Source organism: Perissodus microlepis, chromosome 13 (genome assembly GCF_051167445.1).
Source record: "Perissodus microlepis isolate ML-2025 ecotype Zambia chromosome 13, ASM5116744v1, whole genome shotgun sequence".
Taxonomy (NCBI): domain Eukaryota; kingdom Metazoa; phylum Chordata; class Actinopteri; order Cichliformes; family Cichlidae; genus Perissodus; species Perissodus microlepis.
The window spans coordinates 27,340,313-27,363,785 of record NC_140473.1 but is presented as its reverse complement, the minus strand read 5'-3'; the positions used below and the strand labels follow the sequence as shown (position 1 = coordinate 27,363,785).

The window sequence follows — 23,473 nt, the reverse complement described above, 5'->3', positions numbered from 1 at the left end:
TCTTGTATACAACAGTATGTCCTCGACATTATTAACAGCAGTCTGTCTTCTGGCATGGTTCCTGCAAATTTCAAACATGCAGTAGTACAGCCACTGCTTAAGAAACCTGGCCTTGATCACACAGTTTTAGCGAACTATAGGCCTATTTCCAAGCTGCCTTTAGTCTCCAAGGTTTTAGAGAAAATTGTTTTTAGTCAACTGAAAGATTTTCTAGATGAAAATGGAATCTTTGAGGTTTTTCAATCAGGTTTTAAAACCCTTCACAGCACAGAATCTGCATTATTAAGGGTTTTTAATGACATCCTTCTGGCATGTGATTCTGGTAACCATGTTGTTCTTGTCTTGCTTGACCTAACTGCTGCCTTTGACACCGTAGACCACAATATTCTAATTTCTCGATTACATGATGTAGTGGGTATTGGTGGCACTGCACTTAATTGGTTTAGGTCTTATTTGTCAGATAGAACTTTCTCTGTCAGCCTTCTCGGTTACGAATCGTCTTCTGCTCCTCTGTCATGCGGCGTCCCACAGGGCTCAATTTTAGGGCCACTGCTCTTTTCACTGTATCTACTGCCTCTGGGTTCTATCCTTAGAAGGCATGGGATCTCATTTCATTGTTATGCCGATGACTGCCAAATTTATTTGCCACTAAAACACAAGGATGGCATCTCCATAAAACCTCTCTTGACATGTCTAGATGACATTAAAGCTTGGTTGGCTCTAAACTTTTTAAATTTTAATGAAAAGAAAACAGAAGTGTTGGTGTTTGGACCCAGTGGTCCCTGTGAGTCCTCCTCTGTTGTTTTAGGATCCCTGGAAGTCTATTTTAAATCTGTTGTTACTGACCTTGGTTTTAAGTTGGACAGTGATTTTAAATTGGACAACCAAATCAGAGCAGTGGTGAAGTCCAGTTTTTATCATTTAAGGCGACTGGCAAGAGTAAAATCTTTTCTTTCGAGGCAGCACTTTGAAACAGTGATCCATGCTTTTATTTCTTCCCGCCTGGACTACTGTAACTCACTTTATGTGGGGGTCAGTCAGTCATTGCTCTCACGTCTGCAGCTGGTTCAAAATGCGGCTGCACGACTCCTAACAGGAACTCGAAAAAGAGAGCATATACCCCCCGTGCTAGCCTCCCTGCACTGGCTGCCTGTGTCTTTTAGAGTTAATTTTAAAATTCTTATGTTTGTTTTTAAATGCCTTCACGTCTTGCTCCGCCTTACCTCTCTGAGCTTCTTCATCCCCACATACCCTGTCGGTCTCTCAGGTCAGCTGACCAGCTGCTCCTGGAGGTACCGAGATCCAGGAGGAAGCTCAGAGGGGACAGGGCCTTCTCTATTGTGGCTCCAAAATTATGGAATAATTTGCCCATGCACGTTAGAGAGGCCCCTTCACTGTCCAGTTTTAAATCACGTCTTAAAACCCACTTTTATTCCTTGGCTTTTAACCTCAGTGAGACTTAGTTTTCTCTTTTAATTGAAGTAGTTATTTAATTAATGATTTCACTCTTCTTTTATTTGTTTTTTATTTATATCTCATGTAATTTTATTTTACAGTTCCAATGTACAGCACTTTGTGTCAGCTGTGGTTGTTTTAAAGTGCTTTATAAATAAAGTTGATGATGATGATGATGATGATAAAGACATGGGGAGTAGAGAAGAAGTGCATAGTACGTGATGGAAAGTCCTCCAGCAGCCTATCTAATCGGTGGTCGGAGTCACTTAATTCAGCTGTAACTATAAATTTTATCAAAAGGAAACCTAAGGAATCTGGTTCCACAGAAGAAATGAAGATTATTGCTCTTGGAAACTCTAGGAAGCACAAAGTAAGCCCACAGTCTGAGAGCAATGTGCTCCATTGGAATAATGTAGTACAGTGAGATAGTAAAGATAGATGAAATACAGTAATGGGGTCTAATACTGAGGTCAGTAGAAAAGAAGCAGTCTTAAGTATTTTTTTTTCTCTAGTTGTTATAATTTTATTAGCAAGAAATTCAACAACGGTTTTTAAACTGGTCAATGAAAATACACCAACCTTTTGGCCTTTGAGCCATTCCAGATATACTCCACTGCTCTTTAGATGCTCTCCACTTTGAAATGATTGGCTGGATTTTCTTCTAAACCAAATTGAGACACGCCCCTCTTCTTCTCTTTGTAGTTTCACTTCATATTTAATGTTGAGAAATATTCTTTTACAAGATATGTGTTGTTGTGCCTCTGCAAATATTTCTGTGCAACTTTTAGAGTAATTGAGACACCTTTCTATTCAGGTTAGCTGACAGTGTGACAGTTTAGTACTACATCAGTGCATTTTGCCAATAGACTATTTATAGAATATGGGCACAACTTAAAAGTGAAGCCAGTTTGCAGTGCTGGCTATTAGACCAATCCTGGCGTTCACCAGTGCTGCCCCTGAGCCTTTTCAAAGTCCCGTGTCACATCACAAAACTTGCATATCTATGCTGCCAGACAATACCCCATCAGCCTTTCCAGGCTGAGGGATAAAAATGACGGTTCACTATTCTTCTTATGACCAGCAGGGGGGGACTCATGATTGCAAAATTAAGTCCTCTTGTGGTGAAGTCTATACAACCATGGTCTCCTTGGCTCTATGACCTCAGTAAACATTTTTCTCATGAGTTGATCTGCTCTGTTGCCAGTTCATATCTCATTTGCACACACTCATCCCCCCTCCCTTTCCAAACGCCTTCGACGCTTATTCCCTTCCGATGTTGCACCCTTTACCCACCCCTGTTGCTTGTCATCAATGTTCCCTATAAGCTGTGCACGTGCGCAATTGCGCACTGCTGGCACGGTCTCTGCGCACAGAAAATCTTATCCCTAACCATTAACTTATCCAAACGGTTCTCATGTTTCTTCATTTTTCCGTTCTCATCATTTAGGGATGTGTTGGGTGCCTGGAAGCGTAATATGTTGACGATTTGTCACCTAGCCTCAAATATTATGCTTTGGGAGTGAAAACATGTTGTTATCCCAGGTGTGGCTGGTTCAAAGTTGGGAGACTCTCTAGGCCTGGTTTTGCCACCACACTACAGTACACACACACACACACACACACACACACACACACACACACACACACACACACACACACACACACACACACACACACACACACACACACACAGGGAAACGAGGGACCAGGAGCAGATTACACTATAGACACAACCATAAACGATCAAGAAAGACGAATAGAACTCATAATATTCATTAAACTAAAAAAATAACACCCAGGGATCATGACAAAAAGCCCAAAGTTATGGGAATCATTAAAATTAATAACTAGGGTAAATCCAGGTTGTTCTAAGTTGAGCACGCCCCTGTACGGAGATCTCTTCATTGGCTACCTTGTCAGGTTCGAGCAGATTTTAAGGTCCTGCTGCTCACCTACAAAGCTTTAAATGGATTGGCACCTTCATACCTTGCCGACCTTCTACACCTTTATGTTCCATCCCCCCTTAAAGGTTCCTAGAATCAGAAAAAAGACAAAAGGAGAGCGTGCTTTTTCTTTTTGCGCCCCATTTTTGTGGAACAACCTCCTTCAAGATATTAGGCAGGCATGCTCTGTGGAGGTTTTTAAAACTAAGTTGAAGACACATTTGTTCACCCTGTCCTACATGTCTTAATTCTATGCCTTCTAGTTTTTAAATTCTTACTGTTTTTAACTTGTATTGTGTTTTTTTTTACTTGTATTGCTATGTATGGCTTTTATTTATTTATCTTATTAGTTTCAAATAGCTATACATCACTTTGTTTGAAAGCGCTTCATAAATAAAGTTATTATTATTATTATTATATCTGTCATTCATGCACAGTTGTAGTTAGTTGTAATTTCTTAAGACTTTCTGTAACTTGTATTTTTCTTACTTTTTATTTTCTCCTTGTATTTACCTTCTACTTGTGTATATATGCCTGTTTCTATATTTCCTTTTTAAAATTGCCTATTTAAAACGTTTATTTTTGTATGCAGAGAGCAAAGTGAGCTGGAGTCAAACTCCTTGTTTGTTTGCACAAACCATCATAGCAGGTAAGATGAACAGGCACATAGTTCAATGCATGATTGGGGCACAGAAAGGAATGCCATCATGTACCATCATGACAAGACCCAGCACGGTTTGTATCACCAGCAGATAAAGAAAGTGGCTGACATCCAGAAATCCTTTTTTTTTTTTCCCTTCCTTCCCTCCCCATCTCCAGCTGCCTCCCTCTTCCCGCTCCACCACAATCACCCACACATGCAGGGCCTTGGGGTAAAGGTGTATCACCAGGGTGCAGGGGAGGCATCCCCCCCCTCTGTCCCCTTCTGGCTGCCTGTGCCTCAATTTTATCTCACAACTTAGACATTCACATTACTCACACTCTCATAACACATACATATAGGATCTTGGGGGTGGGCACGCTACACGGACTCCGAATTACCATCAGGGTGTACACCTCACCCCTGGCGTCGTTGCCCACCTCTCAATTTTAAATACACGTAGACATTGAGGGCTATCAGGAGGGGCTATGCGCTTACCTGCTGCTCTCTGGCAGGTAGCTCCATGTCCTCCTGGGTTTTAAATGCACCTTAGAACACATGCATCAACACTACATATGAGCGGGCGGAGGGAGGTTTGGAGTCTTCTCACACTCCCGTTCTCTGCGGCCTGCTGGAGCGGGGGGGCTAGGAGGAGGAGTTGGCCGTCCGACTGGGGTCTGGAATGTGGGGCCTCCCTGCTGCTGCGGAGTCAGGGCGGTCTGCATCTCCCCACCACAGGGAAAAGGGTAACACCACCTGGGTCTGGGTGCAGTTTCCCCCTCCAGGGGCAAGGGTACCTAGAACCGGGGCTTAGAGTACGCTTGGGGAGTGTGATTGTGTGTACAGTGTCTCTTTATGTCTGTCTCCACGTTGGGTGAGTGTTGAGTAATTGCATATGAGAGCATGAGGGTGGGGATGTTTGTATCTGTGTGTGCCTGTATGTCTGTGTCCATATGTCAGGTCGGGTATCAGACGCCACCTCTCTGGGGACATCTCAGGCCCTCCAAGGTATGGAGGCCTATCTCCCCCCACCACTTCCCCTGCCAGTGGCAGACGCCCTCAGACATCGGTGCGTTGGTGGGTCTTTGTGTCCGGGGATGGGCGTCCAGGTACACACCGGCTCACTCCTTGGTGGCTGCTTATCGGGGCCTGCTACCTGGGGCTCGCTCGGGCCACTTCGGGGGTGGGGTGCCCTCGGCCTCTCGGCCTCTCGGCCTGGGGCTCGGTCACTCTGGCGCAGCTGGCTGCCGGCGGAGCTCCCAGGCACGTCACTGCAACCCCCCCTGGCTTATGCTCTGCGGCTGCTGAGTGACCCCTCATCTGGGACTCTCCTCAGCTCTTTCTGGGATAGTGGCGCAGCTGCCCCTCTGTTGGTCTTCCTTGGTCTCTTGTGTTCTGAGGGCCTCTGGATGTCTGGAGTTTTGATCTCCTCCACACCTGCTTCATGCCCTGGTGGACGGGGCTGTGGCTCCCCACACCCTCTAACAGATCATTACATGTAGGAACCTTTTAAAAACAAGCGCGTTCATGCTCACAGGTCTACACTTTCTTGGCTGCTACCTCAAAGCACATAGTGCGCTGTTGATCTTGTGTACTGCACAATAACATTTAATATTTAGTATCTACTGTTATCTACTGATAGCTAGTTTATTGTAATGGTGTTGCATTTATTATGTTGCTCTTTTTTGTTTGTTTTCTCTTCTGTTTTGTTTTTTTCTCCATACAGGTGATCCAGGTGTTTTGTTTGTTTTTCTTTCTTTCTTCCCGCCTTTCTCACCATCTCTTCTCCCCTCTATTTTTCTTTCTCTCCCCCTCTTTCTTTTATTCTTTCTCCCTTTCTCCATAAAAAAAACAAAAAAACCCCCCAAAAAAACCATGATCCAGGTTTGTACTTGTTATTGGTTGATCAGCTGGTTCTTCTATATAATCAAACTTCCTATCAAGGTTAAGTTTTTGCACAACATACGCTCTGTATTTATTACCAAATGGATTTTTTTTAAAAAGCCATTCAAGCTCATGTAGCATGGGGAGCATCTGCACATCCATCACACAGATGTTCTATGAAAGTACAGGAAGAGTCTTAAAGCCACTCCAGGATTGTCTTGGTGAAGAAAGAGGAAGCACTGTTTCAATGCTGTACTCTGTAAAAAAAAGTATTTTTAAGAAAAAAACAAACAAACAAACAAACAAACAAAAGACATCCAGAAATCCTACCATTGGCTGGACAAAGCTGGACTGAAGGACAGCACAGAGGCACTAATCATAGCAGCACATGAACAAGCTCTGAGCACAAGATCCATAGAGGCTGAGGTCTATCACAGCAGGCAAGACCCCGGGTGCAGTCTCTTTAAAGATGCCCATGAGACAATCCAGAACATAAGAGCAGATTAACCTACGGTGGTCCACGACCAAGCTAACACCCCCTATGAACTTCCAGATACTCACAGACAAACTGCTGATGTTTAACCAACCGGACATAGGAGTGGTAGACAAGCAGAGGAAAATGGCTGTTTTGATAGATGTAGTGATATCGAATGATGGTGAGATCAGGGAGAAAGAACACGAGAAGCTGGAGAAATACCAAGGGCTGAGAAAAGAACTCGAAGAGATGTGGAGGGTTAAGGTAGCAGTAGTCCCAGTGGTAATCGGAGCACTAGGTGCGGGGACTCCCAAGCTAGGCGAGTGGCGCCAACAGATCCCAAGAAAAACACCTGAGGTCTCTGTCCAGAATAGTGCAGTCCTAGGAACAGCTAAGATACTGTGCAGGACCCTCAAGCTTCCAGGCCTCTGGTAGAGGGCTTGAAGGATAGACGCCTAACAGGGGTGAGAGGGGAATTTATATATATACATATACTTCATGCTGAGGCTAATGAAAAAGTTCGTATTCCTAACATATACTATGAAATATATATCGCAAATATATAGGTTTTTCATTTTTGTCTTCATGGTTATGCAGCCACTATCCACCAGGTGGCATTACCTGTCGTTGCTTCTCATTATGTTCAAATATAGTTTAAATGAAAATGAACCTCTCTAGCAGTTAATTTGTTTATTGGGATTCTCTTTCAGTCATGTTGGCTTTGGTTGAATGGATCACACCCTGAAAACCACCTCTGTAAGTCTGTCAGTAATCCAAACTTTTTCTGTAAGTGTTTGCTTCATTTTGAGTCTTTTCACCTCACTGTCTCCACTCGCTGTCTTATTGTTGAGTTTTTACCTTGCAATATAAATTGCCCAGACTCTTGTGAATTTCTGTATAAATAGTCACCTTTTCAAATCTCTTATTTTTATTTAATTAATTGATTAAAAACAATAGAGAATAAAATATAACAAGTGGGAACTGTCTTTCAGTTTTGATGTATTTGTGTTTAAGTTATAATTGCAAGTGAAATCAGCTCCAAACGTAAAGCACAGCCACAGCATCTGCTGATGTGTGTGATGTGCGAGTAACATTTTTACAGTGTACATCCTTGCTTTATATCAGTGATTTACTTCATTCGGATACCTTACACAAATGTGGTGTGACAGCTTGTTGGCTACAGCTGACTGTGGCAGTAAAATGCCTATCAGTCAAAGTTGCTATGCTCTTAACTCTAGTATTCAAAATAAATAAGATATTGGGCAAAGATGTAAGCATATCTTTGCTTCCATATAGACAATGTTTCACAATTTAACCCTGGAGAATGGGGTCAGAGCCGACCCCATTGGTTTACTAGGGAAACCACGGGGTCAAATTTGGCCACAAGGCCAGGAATAGCTTTTCTGAATCTTCCCAAACGGTTAATTCTGTTCAACTGGACTGGACAGTTGGAGAAACGTCAGTCAACGAAATGACTTCTTCAGCCTTAGTCCCTTCAGTCTCATCATTATTGGGAGCAGTTTCATTTCCAGTGCCATTTTCTCCAGAAGATGTATTTTTATTTGGGCAACATTTCCGTATACGTATGCAGCATCCCAGACAGGCCACCAACAGTGTAAAAACAAGTCCAGCGCACTAAACCATGGAACAGAGTTTAAGAATAGACAAAAACTTTTTTTTTTGTATTAAAATGAAACTGGCCATTAACGCTGTTGTATGATAAAAACATTGATCAAAGAGTCTAATGATCTTATTTAACATAAGTTATGTACAATGAGAAGAACAAATAAAAATTTCTTTACCTGAGAATGAAAGTACCAATCCTGAGAATTCATCAGTTGTTTCTCATTTAAGGTGCTGTTATCTGTTTCACACCATTTGACTAGAGCAGCTTTATCAGCTGTTACATATGTCCCTGGCCATTCTGTCATTCCACAAGCAACGTAGCGGCCATCAAAGAGCAGAATGATTATCCATGCAACTGCAGGGATTATGCAGTTTTTGTCAATTTCTTTTGTTTGTCTTTTCGCCTCCTCACAGAATTTACATAAATCTTCCTTTGTCTTTCTGCACTTGCTTTTTTTTTCTTCATTGCTTTCATTCTGTGTTTTGTTGGACTCAGCAGATGTGACTGTCCCAATTTGGAGACTGATCATCAGAAGAAAGGCCAAAACTGCAGGAAGAATGAAGAATGCAGATACAAAAGAAGCATTCTCACGCCGCCCTTTACATGGACATACAAATTCCATATCCAGTAACTTTTCTAAAACAACCAGAAGGACGGAAATCACAACATTTGATGCATGTGGGCGATTTTTAACTATTTCTCTCAAGGTGGAATACCAGCGTTTTGGCATCTCTTTACTTGTATCTGCAGAAGAACAAAAAAGATCAAATTTATCTTTTAACAAATGATTTAACAAATGATTTGATGTCTTTGCTCTGACTGTACTGCTCATAATTTACAAATGAACTGAGGTGAAAAAGCCTACAACTACTAAAAAAACTGCAGTACCTCAGTCTTTTTATTTTGAGAAAGTTAGTGTGAAAGAAGGTTGTTTTTTTTATAATAATAACCAACAGTGGAAATCTAAGTTGCATTTTTATTATGCTGGGCAGACACTGTGCGATTTTTCAGTCGTGCGATTCAGCTCCTGCTCAAACTGTACGATTGACTCGCAGGGGTTAGAAGTTCGTAGGTCACGATGCAGGGTCTCACACTATACGGCCCGATGCTCTGATGCGACCTGAGTGCTCACACTGTGCGTCCATAAAATGAAGGTTATAACAGAAATTCTGTCGCTCGCTCTCCCTCTCTGTCTTTCACTCACATAGACACGCACACCACCACCATCACCACCATCAACTTTGCTAAATTGCTAATGAAAAACATTGATCAGGCAGCTGTGATTGAGCAGCAATGTAGATCCAACTATTTTCACGGTTGTTGTGGTCGTGATAATTTTGTGAGGCCACATCGAAAAGGCTCAGATGAGCTTGCCAAAGTTCTACAAGTTGTGCCTCCATGGGTTGTGTCCAGATCACACGCTGCACTGCCGTGCTGCGCCGTCTTTTTCGCTGACATTTGTGTTTGCGCGTGCGCAGTGTGAGAAACTGCGGTGACACACCCTCACGACGGTCGCGAGGATTTCAAACAGGTTGATTTCAGAGCTGGTCGTGAGGTGTTACTCAAAAATCAAAAATGGGCCAAAAATCGCATAGTGTAAGCCCAGCATTACACTGTGCGATTTTTGGCCCATTTTGAGCCGATTTTTGAGTCGTGCGACCGTTTTGGCGATCGGCCCGATTTTGGCCTTCATCGTGCATCGTGTAGTATACGTGGGGTAACGAGAAGCGATTAACACCTCACGACCAGCTCCCGATTGTTGTGTTGGGCTCTTGAATAAAACTCCCCGCTCAAGCGATATCATGGAGCAACAACCATCTTTTATTTTAGCTTACTCTCGTACTGATTACATGCCACCATTCCCTGACTAAAGGGTAAGTACTGCCGCCTAGTGGCGCATGATGTACATCAATATAGATTACACCACATCCCCCTTACTGAAGTTAGGCTGGTACATTCTTTTGCTCTTCAAACAAACATAACTGCATAATATTTTTTTCAATACAGACATACCCCAGCATTTCAGGAAACATAAACTCGGTATTTTCATAAACACTTTCTTTTCTCGTGTAACAGATGTCCAACCATTTTCCCTTTTAAACATGCTACTCTCAAAACCACAACTTAGCATTTGAAATACAACTTTACCCTTTCCAAACAATTAGCTTCACAGATCAAGTCTTTTCGGTTTAATCACTTCCCTACCAGACCGGGTTCTAACCACACCTGGTGTATGGGGTGCGCTAGGCTCAGAAACAGTCTCTGTAGGAGTGGACTGGATCAGTTTTGCTTCGGTTTGAGTCTCTGTTTGTGGGATCGGCACAAGATGACTGCGGTTCCTTCTGATTGTCCCTTGGGGGCCACTGATGATGTACGATCGTGGAGTTGGGTGGACTGATGTCACTGTGCCCTGTGCTTTTGCATCCGTGATCCAGACTGGTTGCCCTGGCAACAATTTATCCAGTTCTCTTGTTCTATGCCTTTTGTTAAAACATTCGGTTTGTCTCAGCCGTTTCTCTCTCTCTGAACAACAAACCTGCTGAAAATCAGGCAGACGGGGCTGTAAGGTTTCAGGAAGCATTGGCAAGGTAGTACGAAGCCTGCGCCCCATGAGAAGTTGAGCCGGGCTGTAGCCATTCGCCAGTGCTGTTGTTCTGTATGCCAGCAATGCCTTGTATGGATCGCTAGCTTTTTTGAGGAGATTCTTGATGGTCTGGACGCCCCTCTCCGCCTCACCGTTGCTCTGCGGGTACCTGGGACTACTGGTGACATGCTCAAAACAGTAGTCCTTTGCAAAGTCTCTCATTTCTTGACATGCAAATTGTGGGCCATTATCGGTAATCAATGCTTCAGGTATTCCATGGCGTGCAAATATTGACTTTAAATGCACAATCACATTGGCTGAACGAGTTGGGCTGAGTTGAGCAATCTCGACATATCTCAAGAAATAATCTACTACCAACAGATAGTTTTTGTCTTTTAGTGTGAACAAATCAGCTCCTAAATTCTGCCATGGCCTCTCAGGTAAACGTGTGGGCATAAGAGGTTCCCTCACATTAACCCTCTCCTGTATGCACAGCCTGCACTTAAGGACAAGTTCACTGATCTGATTACTCAAGCCTGGCCACCACACTGCTTGTCGCGCACGTTCTCTACACTTAACTACCCCTTGGTGTCCCTCGTGTATTTTGTCCAAAACTGCATTTCGCATGTTTGCAGGTATGACCAACCTCGTGCCTCACAGTAGTAGTCCATTGTGTACACTCAAAACTGCTCTTTCAGACCAGTAGTGTTTCACCACTCCCTGCAGCTGGTTCCTGTCCGGCCAGCCCTCTGCACAGAACTTCATGACTAGGGAACAGACGCTGTCAGACTGTAGCTGCTCACGGAGATCTGTAAGGTATTTGCTGCTAGTAGGAAGGCCCTCCAGCACTGCGTCAACGTAAATATCGGTGTCCTCCATAAGATCATTGTCTCTGGGCATCGCGCTGCCTGCCAGCGGTAACCGTGACAGCGTGTCGGCTGTGGTGAGGCTTTTGCCTGGAATGTGCCTTATAGTGTAAGAATACCTCATTAGGCGCATGCGGAATTTCTGTATCCGCGGTGGAAGCAAATCCAGGGCTTGTCCTCCAAGTAGGCTCACAAGTGGCTTATGGTCGGTCTCAAGCTCAAAGTGTAGCCCTAGAATAAAGTCACTGAATCTTTCACAGGCCCAGGTGAGCGCCAGCGCTTCTTTTTCCAGTTGAGCATAGCGCTGCTCTGTGGCTGTCAATGATCGCGAGGCATACACGACTGGTGACCACACGTCATTGTCTTTCTGTAGCAAAACTGCCCCCAACCCGTATGAAGAGGCATCTGCTGAGATCTTTTGGGGTTTGTTTGGGTTGTAAAGCTGTAGTACTGGTGCAGATGACAGTTCTTGTTTTAAACTGTTAAACGCGTTTTGTTGCTCATGCCCCCAGTACCACATGTTTTTAGTTGAAAGCAAGTCTCTCAGTGGTTTGTCTTTTTCGGAGAGGTTTGGGATGAATTTCCCCAGCTGATTCACCATTCCTAAGAAGCTCCTAAGCTCACTCACGGTGCTTGGCTCTTTCATATTCTGCACCGCGCTAGTTTTGTCAGGGTCAGGACTCATGCCTTCAGATGACACAATGAATCCTAAGAATTTCACTGCTCTTTTGCCAAACTCACATTTTGACATGTTCAGGGTGACGCCCGCCTTCTCTGCACGGTCGAGGACAGCGTGGAGTCTCATGTCGTGCTCCTCTCTCGTGGATCCCCAGACCAGGATGTCGTCCATGTGGCACACGACTCCTGCGAGGCCGGCTGTCACTTCCGTCACCATCATGTTTTGGAAATGCTCCGGTGCACTGGAAATACCAAATGGCAAACGATTGAAATGGTACCTACCAAATGGCGTAATAAATGTGGTGAGGAGAGCAGATTCTTTGGACAGCGGTATTTGCCAAAAGCCCATGTTAGCATCGAGCTTGGAGAAATACTGCGCACCTGTGAGCATGCCTAGCGTTTGGTCTACAGAGGGAAGGATATATCTTTCACGACACACTGACCCATTTAACGGTGTCATGTCCACACAGATGCGGACTTTCTCTTTGTCCTTTTTGGGGGCTACGACCATGCCGCAACACCAGTCTGTGGGCTCTTCCACACGACTGATTACTCCCAACTGTTCCATCCTCTCCAGCTCTGTTTTGACTTTGCCCAGTAGTGGCAGCGGAACACGCCTTGGCACTTTCAGTGAATAAGGTCTAGCATCGGGCTTCAGCTTAATCGTGTATGGTTTTTGAACAAGCCCGAGCCCATCACATAGTTTCGGGTACGCTTTCTTCACTGTCTCAAGGTCAACATTGTCCATTCGGGCAATTAGTTTCAGTCTCACAGAAGCTGTCCTGCTTAAGAGAGCTACACGCAGATTTCTGACTACATAGATTGTCTCTGTAGTGCTCCTGTCACTGTAGGAAATGTCCTCCTTCGTGGACCCAAGTACGGTCAGTGCTGCCCCTCCTGGTCCATACAGTGGCTTTTCAGCTTTTTGCAAATGCTCATCTGGCTGCTTAATGTCTTTGAATGTCTCCTCTGAGATAGCTGTGACATCTGCCCCCGAGTCTAATTTAAATGTCATGCTTTTGCCTCTCACGCAGATGTTAGCAAGCCACGGGTCTTCTCCTGAATCCAGTTCACCTAGGAAAAGTCCATCTGCACTGTCTGCCACCTCATGCACAGTTGTAGACCTACAAACTCTCCCGTAGTGTCCACGTTTCCCACAGTTGTGGCATTCTGCATTTTTAGCTGGGCACTGTGCTGCTGGGTGCATCTGTGCTTTTCCACATTTAGAACATGTTTTATTCTCTTGTTTTGTTATTTGTGGTTTTTGTGGCTTGAACTGCTTTTGCTCTCTGCTTCTGAATTTATTTGGCTGTGATTTTCTGACATGCACGGCATCCACGGCTGTTTTGCCAGTGCTGCTTTCACCTCTTAGGTCAGTTTGCTGTCTTTTTATTTCCTCAGATTGTCTCGCCATTGTGATAGCTTTGGTTAGGGTCAAATCTTTGTTGAGCTGCATTCTCTCCGACAGTGATGAATCTTTAAGACCCACAACGAGCCTATCCCTCAAAAGTTCATCGTGAAGTTCACCATATTCACAGTTTTCAGCGAGAGCATATAGAGCTGTTATGAAGGAGTCAACTGTTTCTGCTGGCTGTTGTACTCGCTTATTAAACTTTGCTCTTTCATAAATCACATTCTTTCTGGGGACAAAATGTCTATCAAAAGCATTTCTGACCGCATCGTACTGCTGGCGCTGCCCGTCTGTTAGGTCAAGTCCCCTTAGCACGTCGTCAGCCTCGTCTCCCATGCAGTAAACTAATGTGTTCACTTGGTTAGCATCTGTTGAACCGTTCAGATTACTTGCCATTCTAAAACGCTCGAAACGTCTGATCCACTTCTCCCATTCTTGGGGCTTTGCGAAGTCGAACGGTTCCGGTGGCTTGATGGTGAAAGTAGCCGCTGGTGGAGCTGCCATAACCGGGCCAGTTGCCGCCGGTAGAGCTGCTGCTTGCTCCGTCATGTTTGTCGCTAGCCGTTCGCCAAGCTGACTCTCTTTTCAATTTTCTCAGTTCACCGCTTAGAGCGAGTGCACTTCTGACACCATGTTGTGTTGGGCTCTTGAATAAAACTCCCCGCTCAAGCGATATCATGGAGCAACAACCATCTTTTATTTTAGCTTACTCTCGTACTGATTACATGCCACCATTCCCTGACTAAAGGGTAAGTACTGCCGCCTAGTGGCGCATGATGTACATCAATATAGATTACACCACACCGATCATCAATCGCTTGGTCGTGAATCGTGACCATCGTGAGGGTGTCACCGCAGTTTCTCACACTGCGCACGCACAAACACAAATGTCAGCGAAAAAGACGGCGCAGCACGGCAGTGCAGCGTGTGATCTGGACACAAGCCATGGAGGCACAACTTGTAGAACTTTGGCAAGCTCATCTGAGCCTTTTCGATGTGGCCTCACAAAATTATCACGACCACAACAACCGTGAAAATAGTTGGATCTACATTGCTGCTCAGTCACAGCTGCCTGATCAATGTTTTTCATTAGCAATTTAGCAAAGTTGATGGTGGTGATGGTGGTGGTGTGCGTGTCTATGTGAGTGAAAGACAGAGAGGGAGAGCGAGCGACAGAATTTCTGTTATAACCTTCATTTTATGGACGCACAGTGTGAGCACTCAGGTCGCATCAGAGCATCGGGCCGTATAGTGTGAGACCCTGCATCGTGACCTACGAACTTCTAACCCCTGCGAGTCAATCGTACAGTTTGAGCAGGAGCTGAATCGCGCGACTGAAAAAATCGCACAGTGTCTGCCCAGCATAAGCCCAGCATTAGCCCAGCATTAGAACCATTTCTCTGCTTCTGTTTAGCATTTAATCAGAACTGCAAATAATGTTGTTAATTAACCAACATGGACTAAAAGTATTAACACAGACTTACATCTTTGTAATAAAGATATGAACTATTACTTGTTCCTTTTTAAATCATTTTGTTAACTTTGAACTTTAGTCTATATTTGGAATGTTGACACAAATTAATATGCATGTTCTTATGCTGTGCTACTGATGTACAAACCACAACAGCAATATATATTTAAAGATGAAACTAGATCACACCAACCTGTCATTGCTTTAATCCAAGGCTCTTTTTAAATGCGTTGCACTCTGAACATTTTTATAACTGACTGGTTTAGTTTTATTTTCTTTTTAAGACCTCAATAATATCCCACCCCTTTTTCTCCTGCCCCTTCTTGCTGTTAAATTTGATAATCAGTCATTTTATTTTACAATTATGTAAGAGCCTCCAAGAGCAGTGCCTGTAAACATTTTTGTGCAATCCTTAGAAAAATGAAGATAGTTTTGCTTCTTTTAGCATGACTGGTTTTACAAGTGGTCCGGAGATGGTCTGAGAAAACATATCTTTGAAGGGTTGAACAGACCTCAGTGTGTCAGCCAACAGTACCTTGACTTCTGGTAAATCCTCAGACCCATTATGAGACCTTATGCTGGTCATAATTTTGTTGTACATGTAAAATGCAATAAAGGGCTATTCTATTCTATTCTATTCCATATCCCTGAGTTCCTCCTGGTACATGTCTCATGTAGCCAGAGTGTGTAGGTAGTTGGTGATGGTGAAAGCATTGATCTCAGGCCCTCACTTTCACCAGACCTGAATCCATTTCACAGCTTCTGGGACATTTTGTTTTATGCATTTGATGCTGCCAAATTGTGCCACAGATTGTCCAAAGGATCCCTTCATCCAGTATAGGATCCCCCAGGATCTAGTGTCACATAGGGAGCCACATTAATGAGCCACATTATGACATAAATAGGATCAGCATGTGATTCAATTTAATTATTTTTGTTGTGATTTTGGTTTTCACTGGTTTCATGTTATGTCATTTTGGTCTATCAAGATCGAAGTGCCATTTACAGTTAGGTTGATATATGGTTAATATATATTTGGACACAATTTGTTTTTGTTTTTGTTTTTTACCTGTTAACCAAAAAATATTCCAATTATAGTTATATAACAGATGTGGACATAATGTGTAGACTCTCAGCTATCATTTGAAGGTATCAACATTCAAATTGGATGAATGGTTTAGGGGTTTCAGCTTCTTTTCAAAGGGCCTATGTCTTTTTAAAGGGACGTTATATCATTATCAGTTAAGCAGATAAAAAGCCTGGAGTGCATTTCAGGTGTGGTGCTTGCATTTGGAAGATTTTGCTGTTAATAGACAACATGCGGTCAAAGCACCTCTCCATGTGTGAAACAAACCATCCTTAAGCTGTGAAAGAAAAAAAAACAATCTGAGAAATTGCTACAATAGTAAGAGTGGCAAAATCTACAGTTTGGTCCATCCTGAGAAAGAAAGAAAGCACTGATGAACTCAGCGCTGCAAAAAGACCTGGTCATCCATGGAAGACAACAGGATGATGATGATGTGAGACGGGGCAGAAGCAGTCGAATGAATTCTGAGGTGTTCAGAGACATCCTGTCTGCTCACATCCAGCTAAATGCAGTCAAACTGATTGGATGGCGTTTCATAATACAGATGGAAAATGAGTAACAACAACCAAAAAAAAGGCTAAAGCAACCCAGTGTCACGGTTCTAGGTCATTGTGACCCATTTTGAGTCTCTTGTGTTTTGATATTTTATATTATGGTTTATGTTCTGAGTCCTTTGTTGTGCTGTTTTGATTATTGTAGTTTTCATTGTTACACTAGGTTCGATTATGGCTGTTACAGTTTTAGTTCTTAGGTTTTGTTATGTGGCTTCCCTCTGTTCCATGTTCTGTCTACTCTGTGCCTTTCTGTCCCACTGTTCAGGTCTCTATGTTCTGAGACTTAACCGTCTCTGTTAAGTTTACGTGTCAAGAGTTCAGTCAGTATGTTTCCTGTTTTACTTTGAAGGTCTGTGTCTCATGTCAGTGTTTCTAGTTTTGCTTCCCTTGTTTCGTCCTACCTAATTACTCCCAGCTGTGCTCTCCTTCTGTCTCATTCTCCTCCTTATCCCTCAATGTATTAAAGCCCTGTGTTTCTCTTTATTAGTGTTGTGCTCTCCCTCATACTTGTGTCATAAGGGTATCATTGCCAGCAAAATATTTTCAACCAAGTGTTAGAAATCAACAGTTTATTTTCAGTTATTTAATTTGTCCAATTACTTTTGAGCCTCTGAAATGAAGAGAATGTGTTAAGAAATCCTTTAGTTTCTTTTATCAAATCTTTTTGTTCAACCCACTGAATTAAAGCTGAAAGTCTGCACTTCAACAGCATCTCAGTTGTTTCATTTGGTCTGTGTTTCCCAATGTCCAAGGAGCACTACCCACTCTTCAGTTAGATAAATAAAACTAAATTTAAAAAAAAAATCTCCTCATATTTCTGTATTCTCTAAATAATCCTTGTTGCAATTAACTATTTCACACTCATATGATGCGTTTTAAATATTTGATTTGATATTTGATTTGATATACCTTTATTAGTCCCACAAGGGGAAATTTCATAAGCTGTTTAAAAATCTTTTACCAGTCCCCCAAGAAGAGTCAACAGCCTGTCTATTTTCTTGCTTTTCCTCTCTCCATTTCTAAGCTACCTAAATCTAAAGATTTATCAAAAGTTTGTTAACTTGTAGGATGAAAAGATAACACACATACAGACTTTGCATGTTTTTAATCAAACTGGAAAAAATGAGAAAAGAGGGAAGCAAGGCGGTGCCAATGCAAAATCCTGCAGAAAAAGTAAGTAAAAGTTCATCAGAGTCCCAAACACAACCCTCCTAAGGAGACGAAAATTATAATTTCCTAGCTGATATACGTCTGACCATTTCCACCTCCACATCTCAAAACGTGGACTTTTATCTCTCGGCCTGCAATATTCTCTTGGCCACTGAATGAAGGATGATACACCCAAGGAAACTGGGGCCCTGTGGAAACAAAAATATATCACTTTGGGCCCACCACTTTAATATTGCAAAATTAATATTTTGCTTTGATAAATAGATTTATGTTTATTTTTTGCAAGCTTGATGAGATATATGCAAGCCATTTGTTACATATCTTTTTTGAACATTGATTAGTACTATACACCAACTACAAATATTTTTAACTTTTAAATGGCGTAAAACACCAATTTAAGCACTTACTTATAATAATAAAGTAATGGCAAATATAACTTCTTTGAATATCAGTTTTAAATGAGGTATAGCCAACTGAAATATACCACTGTAAAAAGACTTAGTGAAACTCAGGTTTTAATATGATTTATCTTACTGAATTGTGCTAAATATATGCAGAACAATACAGTTGTGGCCAAAAGTTTTGAGAATGACACAAATACTGGTTTTCACAAAGTTTGCTGCTTCAGTTTTTATGATAGCAATTTCCATATGCTCTAGAATGTTATGAAGAGTGATCAGATGAATTGCAAAATCCTTCTTTGCCATGAAAATGAACTTAATCTCAAAAATTCAATTTCCACTGCATTTCAGCATTCAGCATTTCATGCCATAAAAGGACCTGCTGAGATCATTTCAATAATGTTCTCATCAACTCAGGTGAGAATGTTGACGAGCACAAGGCTGGAGATCATTATGTTATGCTGACTGAGTTAGAATAGCAGACTGGATGCATTAAAAGGAGGGTGATGCTTGAAGTCGTTGTTCTTCCTATTAAACATGGTTACCTACAAGGAAACACATGTAGCCATCATTGTGTTGCATAAAAAGGGCTTCACAGGCAAGGATGCTATTGCTACTAAGACTGCACCTAAATCAACCGTTTATCAGATCATCAAGAACTTCAAGGAAAGAGGTTCAATTATTGTTAAGAAGGCTTCAGGGCGCCCAAGAAAGTCCAGCAAGCGCCAGCGCCATCTCCTAAAGATGATTCAGCTGCGGTATCAAAGTGCCACCAGTGCAGAGCTTGCTCAGGAATGGCAGCAGGCAAGTGTGAGTCTATCTGCACGCACAGTGAGGCGAAGACTTTTGGAAGATGGCCAGATGTCAAGAAGGGAAGCAAAGAAGCCACTTCTCTCCAAAAAAAACATGAGGGACGAACTGATATTCTGCAAAAAGTACAGCGAGTGGACTGCTGAGGAGTGGGGTAAAGTCATTTTCTCTGATGAAGCCCCTTTCCGATTGTTTGGGGCATCTGGAAAAAGGACTGTCCAGAGAAGAAAAGGTGAGCGCTACCATCAGTCCTGTCTCATGCCAACAGTAAAGCATCCTGAGACCATTCATGTGTGGGGCTGCTTCTCATCCAAGGGAGTGGGCTCACTCACAATTTTGCCAAAAAACAGCCATGAATAAAGAATGGTACCAAAACATCCTTTGAAAGCAACTTCTTCCAACCATCTAAGAACAGTTTGATGAAGAACAATGCCTTTTCCAGCATGATGGATCACCATGCCATAACGCCAAAGTGATACCTAAGTAGCTCGGGGAACAAATCATTTTGGGTCCATGGCCAGGGAACTCCCCAGACCTCAGTCCAATTGAGAACTTGTGGTCAATCCTCAAGAGGCAGGTGGACAAACAAAAACCCACTAATTCTGACAAACTCCAAGCATTGATTATGAAAGAATGGGTTGCCATCAGTTAGGATTTGGCCCAGAAGTTGATTGACAACATGCCAGGGCGAATTGCAGAGGTCTTGAAAAAGAAGGGCCAACACTGCAAATATTGACTCTTTGCATAAACGTGATGTAATTCTCAATAAAAGCATTTAAAACTTATGAAGTGCTTGTAATTATACTTCAATACATCACAGAAACAACTGACACAAAGATCTAAAAACACTGAAGCAGCAAACTTTGTGAAAACTAATATTTGTGTCATTCTCAAAACTTTTGGCCATGACTGTACACACTCATCCAAGGGGCTTCCTGCCAGTTAGAAAACATTGTTTGACATAAAAGAACTCACCTATGCTTCTTCAGTTATTAGTGGGGTTAGTGCTAGGAGTGTTGGTAGGGAGAGTTTGGAGTTTAACAGCTGAGCCTGAGCAAGAGGCAGATGCAGGAAAAAGTATTTTAGTAGACATATGTACAAAGAGTCTGTCTGCACTGATTACATGTTGGCTAAAATAACACCAAAACATTATTTTCTGTTAAAAAAATGAATTAAGCTAATGAACAATAGGAGAATCTTTCATGGACACTTTCTATGAGTGTAATTTCCACCTGTCTCACTTTTGTTTTTTGAAACACAGACTTTACTTTGAGTATAGCTATTCTATTGTCTCTTTCTCCTGTAGAGGTACAGTTCTAGTGCTCACGGTCAGCTGAGTAATCATAATTATTCATAATGATAACGACTAATTGACTCTTAGTCATTGGCCCTTAGAATCATCATCACCTTTCTCTCCTGCACCCCTGCCAGCACATGTGCGCACACCAAAGCATAAAACACAATAATTTCTCATTATCACTTAAAAAAATAATATACAATCAGAATACTGGTAACAATGTCACTTAATTAATGTCAATTAATATAATATCATAACATTCCAATAATACTTTTTGTGTGTGAAATACATGACATTTAAAGACAAAAACAAGTTGTAAATTGTAATTTATTTATCATTGTTATCATTTCTACTGAATATATGTTAAAGTGAACAGGTACCTGTAGAAGCACTTCGTTGATTCATGGTGCATTTTATGATCAGGACTGAGGCCAAGGCCAAGACCAAGACCAAGACCAAGCAAAGTCCAGCCCACTAAAACAAAGAACAGAGATAAAGAATGGAAAAAAAAAACCCATTTAGAATCAAACCTGTCATAAATGCTGTATTACCACATTTTGCAGGGAGCATATTATTTCATTTTACATATCAATTTTCCTTAACATTTTTAAAAAAAGCAATTTTTATTTACCTGAGAGTGAAAGTACCAGTCCTGAGATTTCTTCAGACTTTCCTGATATAAGGCACCATTTTCTGGTTCACACCATTTCAGTGGGGCAGCTTTGTCAGCAGTTACATACCTGCCTAACCAACCAGTCATTGCACAAGCAATGTAGCGGCCATCAAAGACCAACAGGATCGTCCAGACAAATGTGGGGATGCAGCAGTGAAAGAATCTCATTGCATCGTCTTTGTCGTCACGTGAGCACTTCAGTCCTTGAACTGAAGCCATCAGCACAAAGGCCAAAATCCCTGGAAAGATGAAGAATGCAGCCACAAACCCACCATTCCAGCATTTCCCTTTACAGGGACACTCAAACTCTGTCTCCACCAACCTTTCCAGGACCATCAAAATAAAGCCAAACACAGCATTTGATGCAAGTGGGCCATTTTGAAATTCTCTTTTCACTCTTTTGATCCATTCTTGTTTTCCTTCTTTACTTCCTTCTGCAGGCATAGACAAAACCAAAGATTAAAAGTCAGAGAGATAATAATTTGATAATTCTAAAGATACTTTTTTGTGATATATTAGTACTAGTCATTTGACTGTAATGCTCATTAGATATGAATCACAAGTTAATTTCCCTAACTTGGCGTACCACAGGCCCAGGAGAGCGCAAGTACAGACAAGTACGCATATTGAGAAACGGCCAGTACTCCCCTTATGATCCCCTTGCTCGCTCACGCTGGGCAGGGAGAGCAGATCCCAGTTGACCTGATTCCATTTCAGCCAGAGCGACATGGAAGTAGTGACGTTTTATTTTTGTGAAAAAGTGAAAGATGAGTGTCTTTATATTATTGCCCAGTTCGTGGGTTTAAACAGAAAATTATACTTTTAGTACTTTCTTATGACGTATTGAGGGGGGTTTATTCAACAAACCAAAGACTTTTTGCCAATAAGAGGATAATCATGTCTGTGTAAAGCCTATTCATAAAACTTTGATGCTCAGCATACCACATTCTCAACAAGTAAATGGCTTCGTGTTAATTTCCAGACGTCCTACAAAAATACTATTTGCTCTGATTGTTGCACATCGCCAAAAGTTATGCCTGCTGGAAAGAAAAATACACCTTTCTGAGTACATTACCGAAAACTATTGTCTTTTTTATTATTATAAAACACATTTCTGTGGCTGAAAGACAAGAATGTGGGATACTGTTTGTCCATGATTTTGACAGGGGGAACAGATTGTGGCAGGGTCAGCCTGATATATTCTGTAGGGAATAACTACCTTGGCATGACACCGGCACAACCGCAGCATATGGACATCTAAAAAAAACAAAAGAAAAAAAACACCAACCCACTTTAAACCCTGAGTATGGTACACGTTTTGCGCCTTTCTTCTATTTTTATGCGACATTTCCTGGTGATTAATACACGATTAGAATTGCCTTTCATGCGTTACTGTCCAGGCTCAAATCGGTTTGAAGTTTGAAGGTTGGCCGTGGCTTGAAATAACTAAACTAAAAGTAGCAAGCATGTTCTGAAAATGTAAGGAGTAGAAAGTAGATATTTGTTTTAAAATATAGGGAGGAAAAGTCAGAAGTTGTCAGTAAAATAAATACTCAAGTAAAGTACAGATAGCCTAAGTGAAAATTCTGATTTATTACTTCCCACGTCTGTACTTTTAGTCCATGTCAGTTCATGAGCAGCAAACAGACATGGGGCTTTGTAAAAAATATCAGATGAGATAAATACATTACAAATTCTTCTTTTTCACCAATTTTGTTTAATACTAATTACGATTTCGATTTCTGAATAAAATTATATACATTACAAATTTCTGATGCTTTGTTAATTATTTGATCTACAAACCAACAGTATTTATAAATGTTTCAGTATTTACAAAGATTCAAATAAGCTGCACCAACCTTCAGTCATTTGATCCACCCCAAATATACTCTCCTACGTTTTAGATGCTCTACCCAGTGAACACTGAAACAACTGCTTGGTTGAGTTTCAGTTTTTCATCTCAACCATCATAAGACACGCCTCTCTAACTTTGTTTGTACTTTCTGTTTCTTTGTAGTTTTCTCTTTCTTTAGCTTTAAGAAAACTTCTCTATGCATTATTAAAGTGGACATGAAACTAGATGTATAAAGGCCCTGCACAAAAAAAAATTAGACTGTCTGTGAAGCTGGATTTTTTAAAAAAGCGCTTAAAGCTTTTAGTACATGTTTAGCCCTTTCTTGTGCCAACACAGAACATGACATCACCTGGTTGGTTGGGTAGTTGGTTTGTTTCATCAATAGACACTAAACAGTTTTAAATGTTAACAAACTAGTGATAGAACCAATAATTCAGAGGAAAATAACTGCACACATCAGTTTAAAAGTGTCACTTGTACTGTTCCTGGGTGCAACAACTATTAAGAAACCAAGGGTATACTGTCCACTTTCCCTCTTTCTTTCTCTTTTATTGTTATGTTACTCATCAGCTTGTTTGTTCACTGTAAATTT

At 41.8% G+C, this 23,473-nt stretch overlaps 1 protein-coding gene across 1 annotated transcript; it reads right to left on the bottom strand.

Annotated features, from left to right (window-relative positions):
* Positions 1 to 14,661: 14,661 nt before the first annotated feature.
* Positions 14,662 to 22,947, bottom strand: LOC146375270 (uncharacterized). Its single transcript, XM_084949485.1, has 5 exons — positions 22,886 to 22,947; positions 20,985 to 21,460; positions 20,734 to 20,827; positions 20,032 to 20,106; positions 14,662 to 18,033 (listed from the first exon to the last, which is right to left on the bottom strand). Exons 1-4 carry the CDS (start codon positions 22,893 to 22,895, stop codon positions 20,042 to 20,044), a joined length of 645 nt encoding a protein of 214 aa, XP_084805611.1. The 5' UTR covers positions 22,896 to 22,947; the 3' UTR covers positions 14,662 to 18,033; positions 20,032 to 20,041.
* Between the last annotated feature and the right edge of the window lie 526 nt (positions 22,948 to 23,473).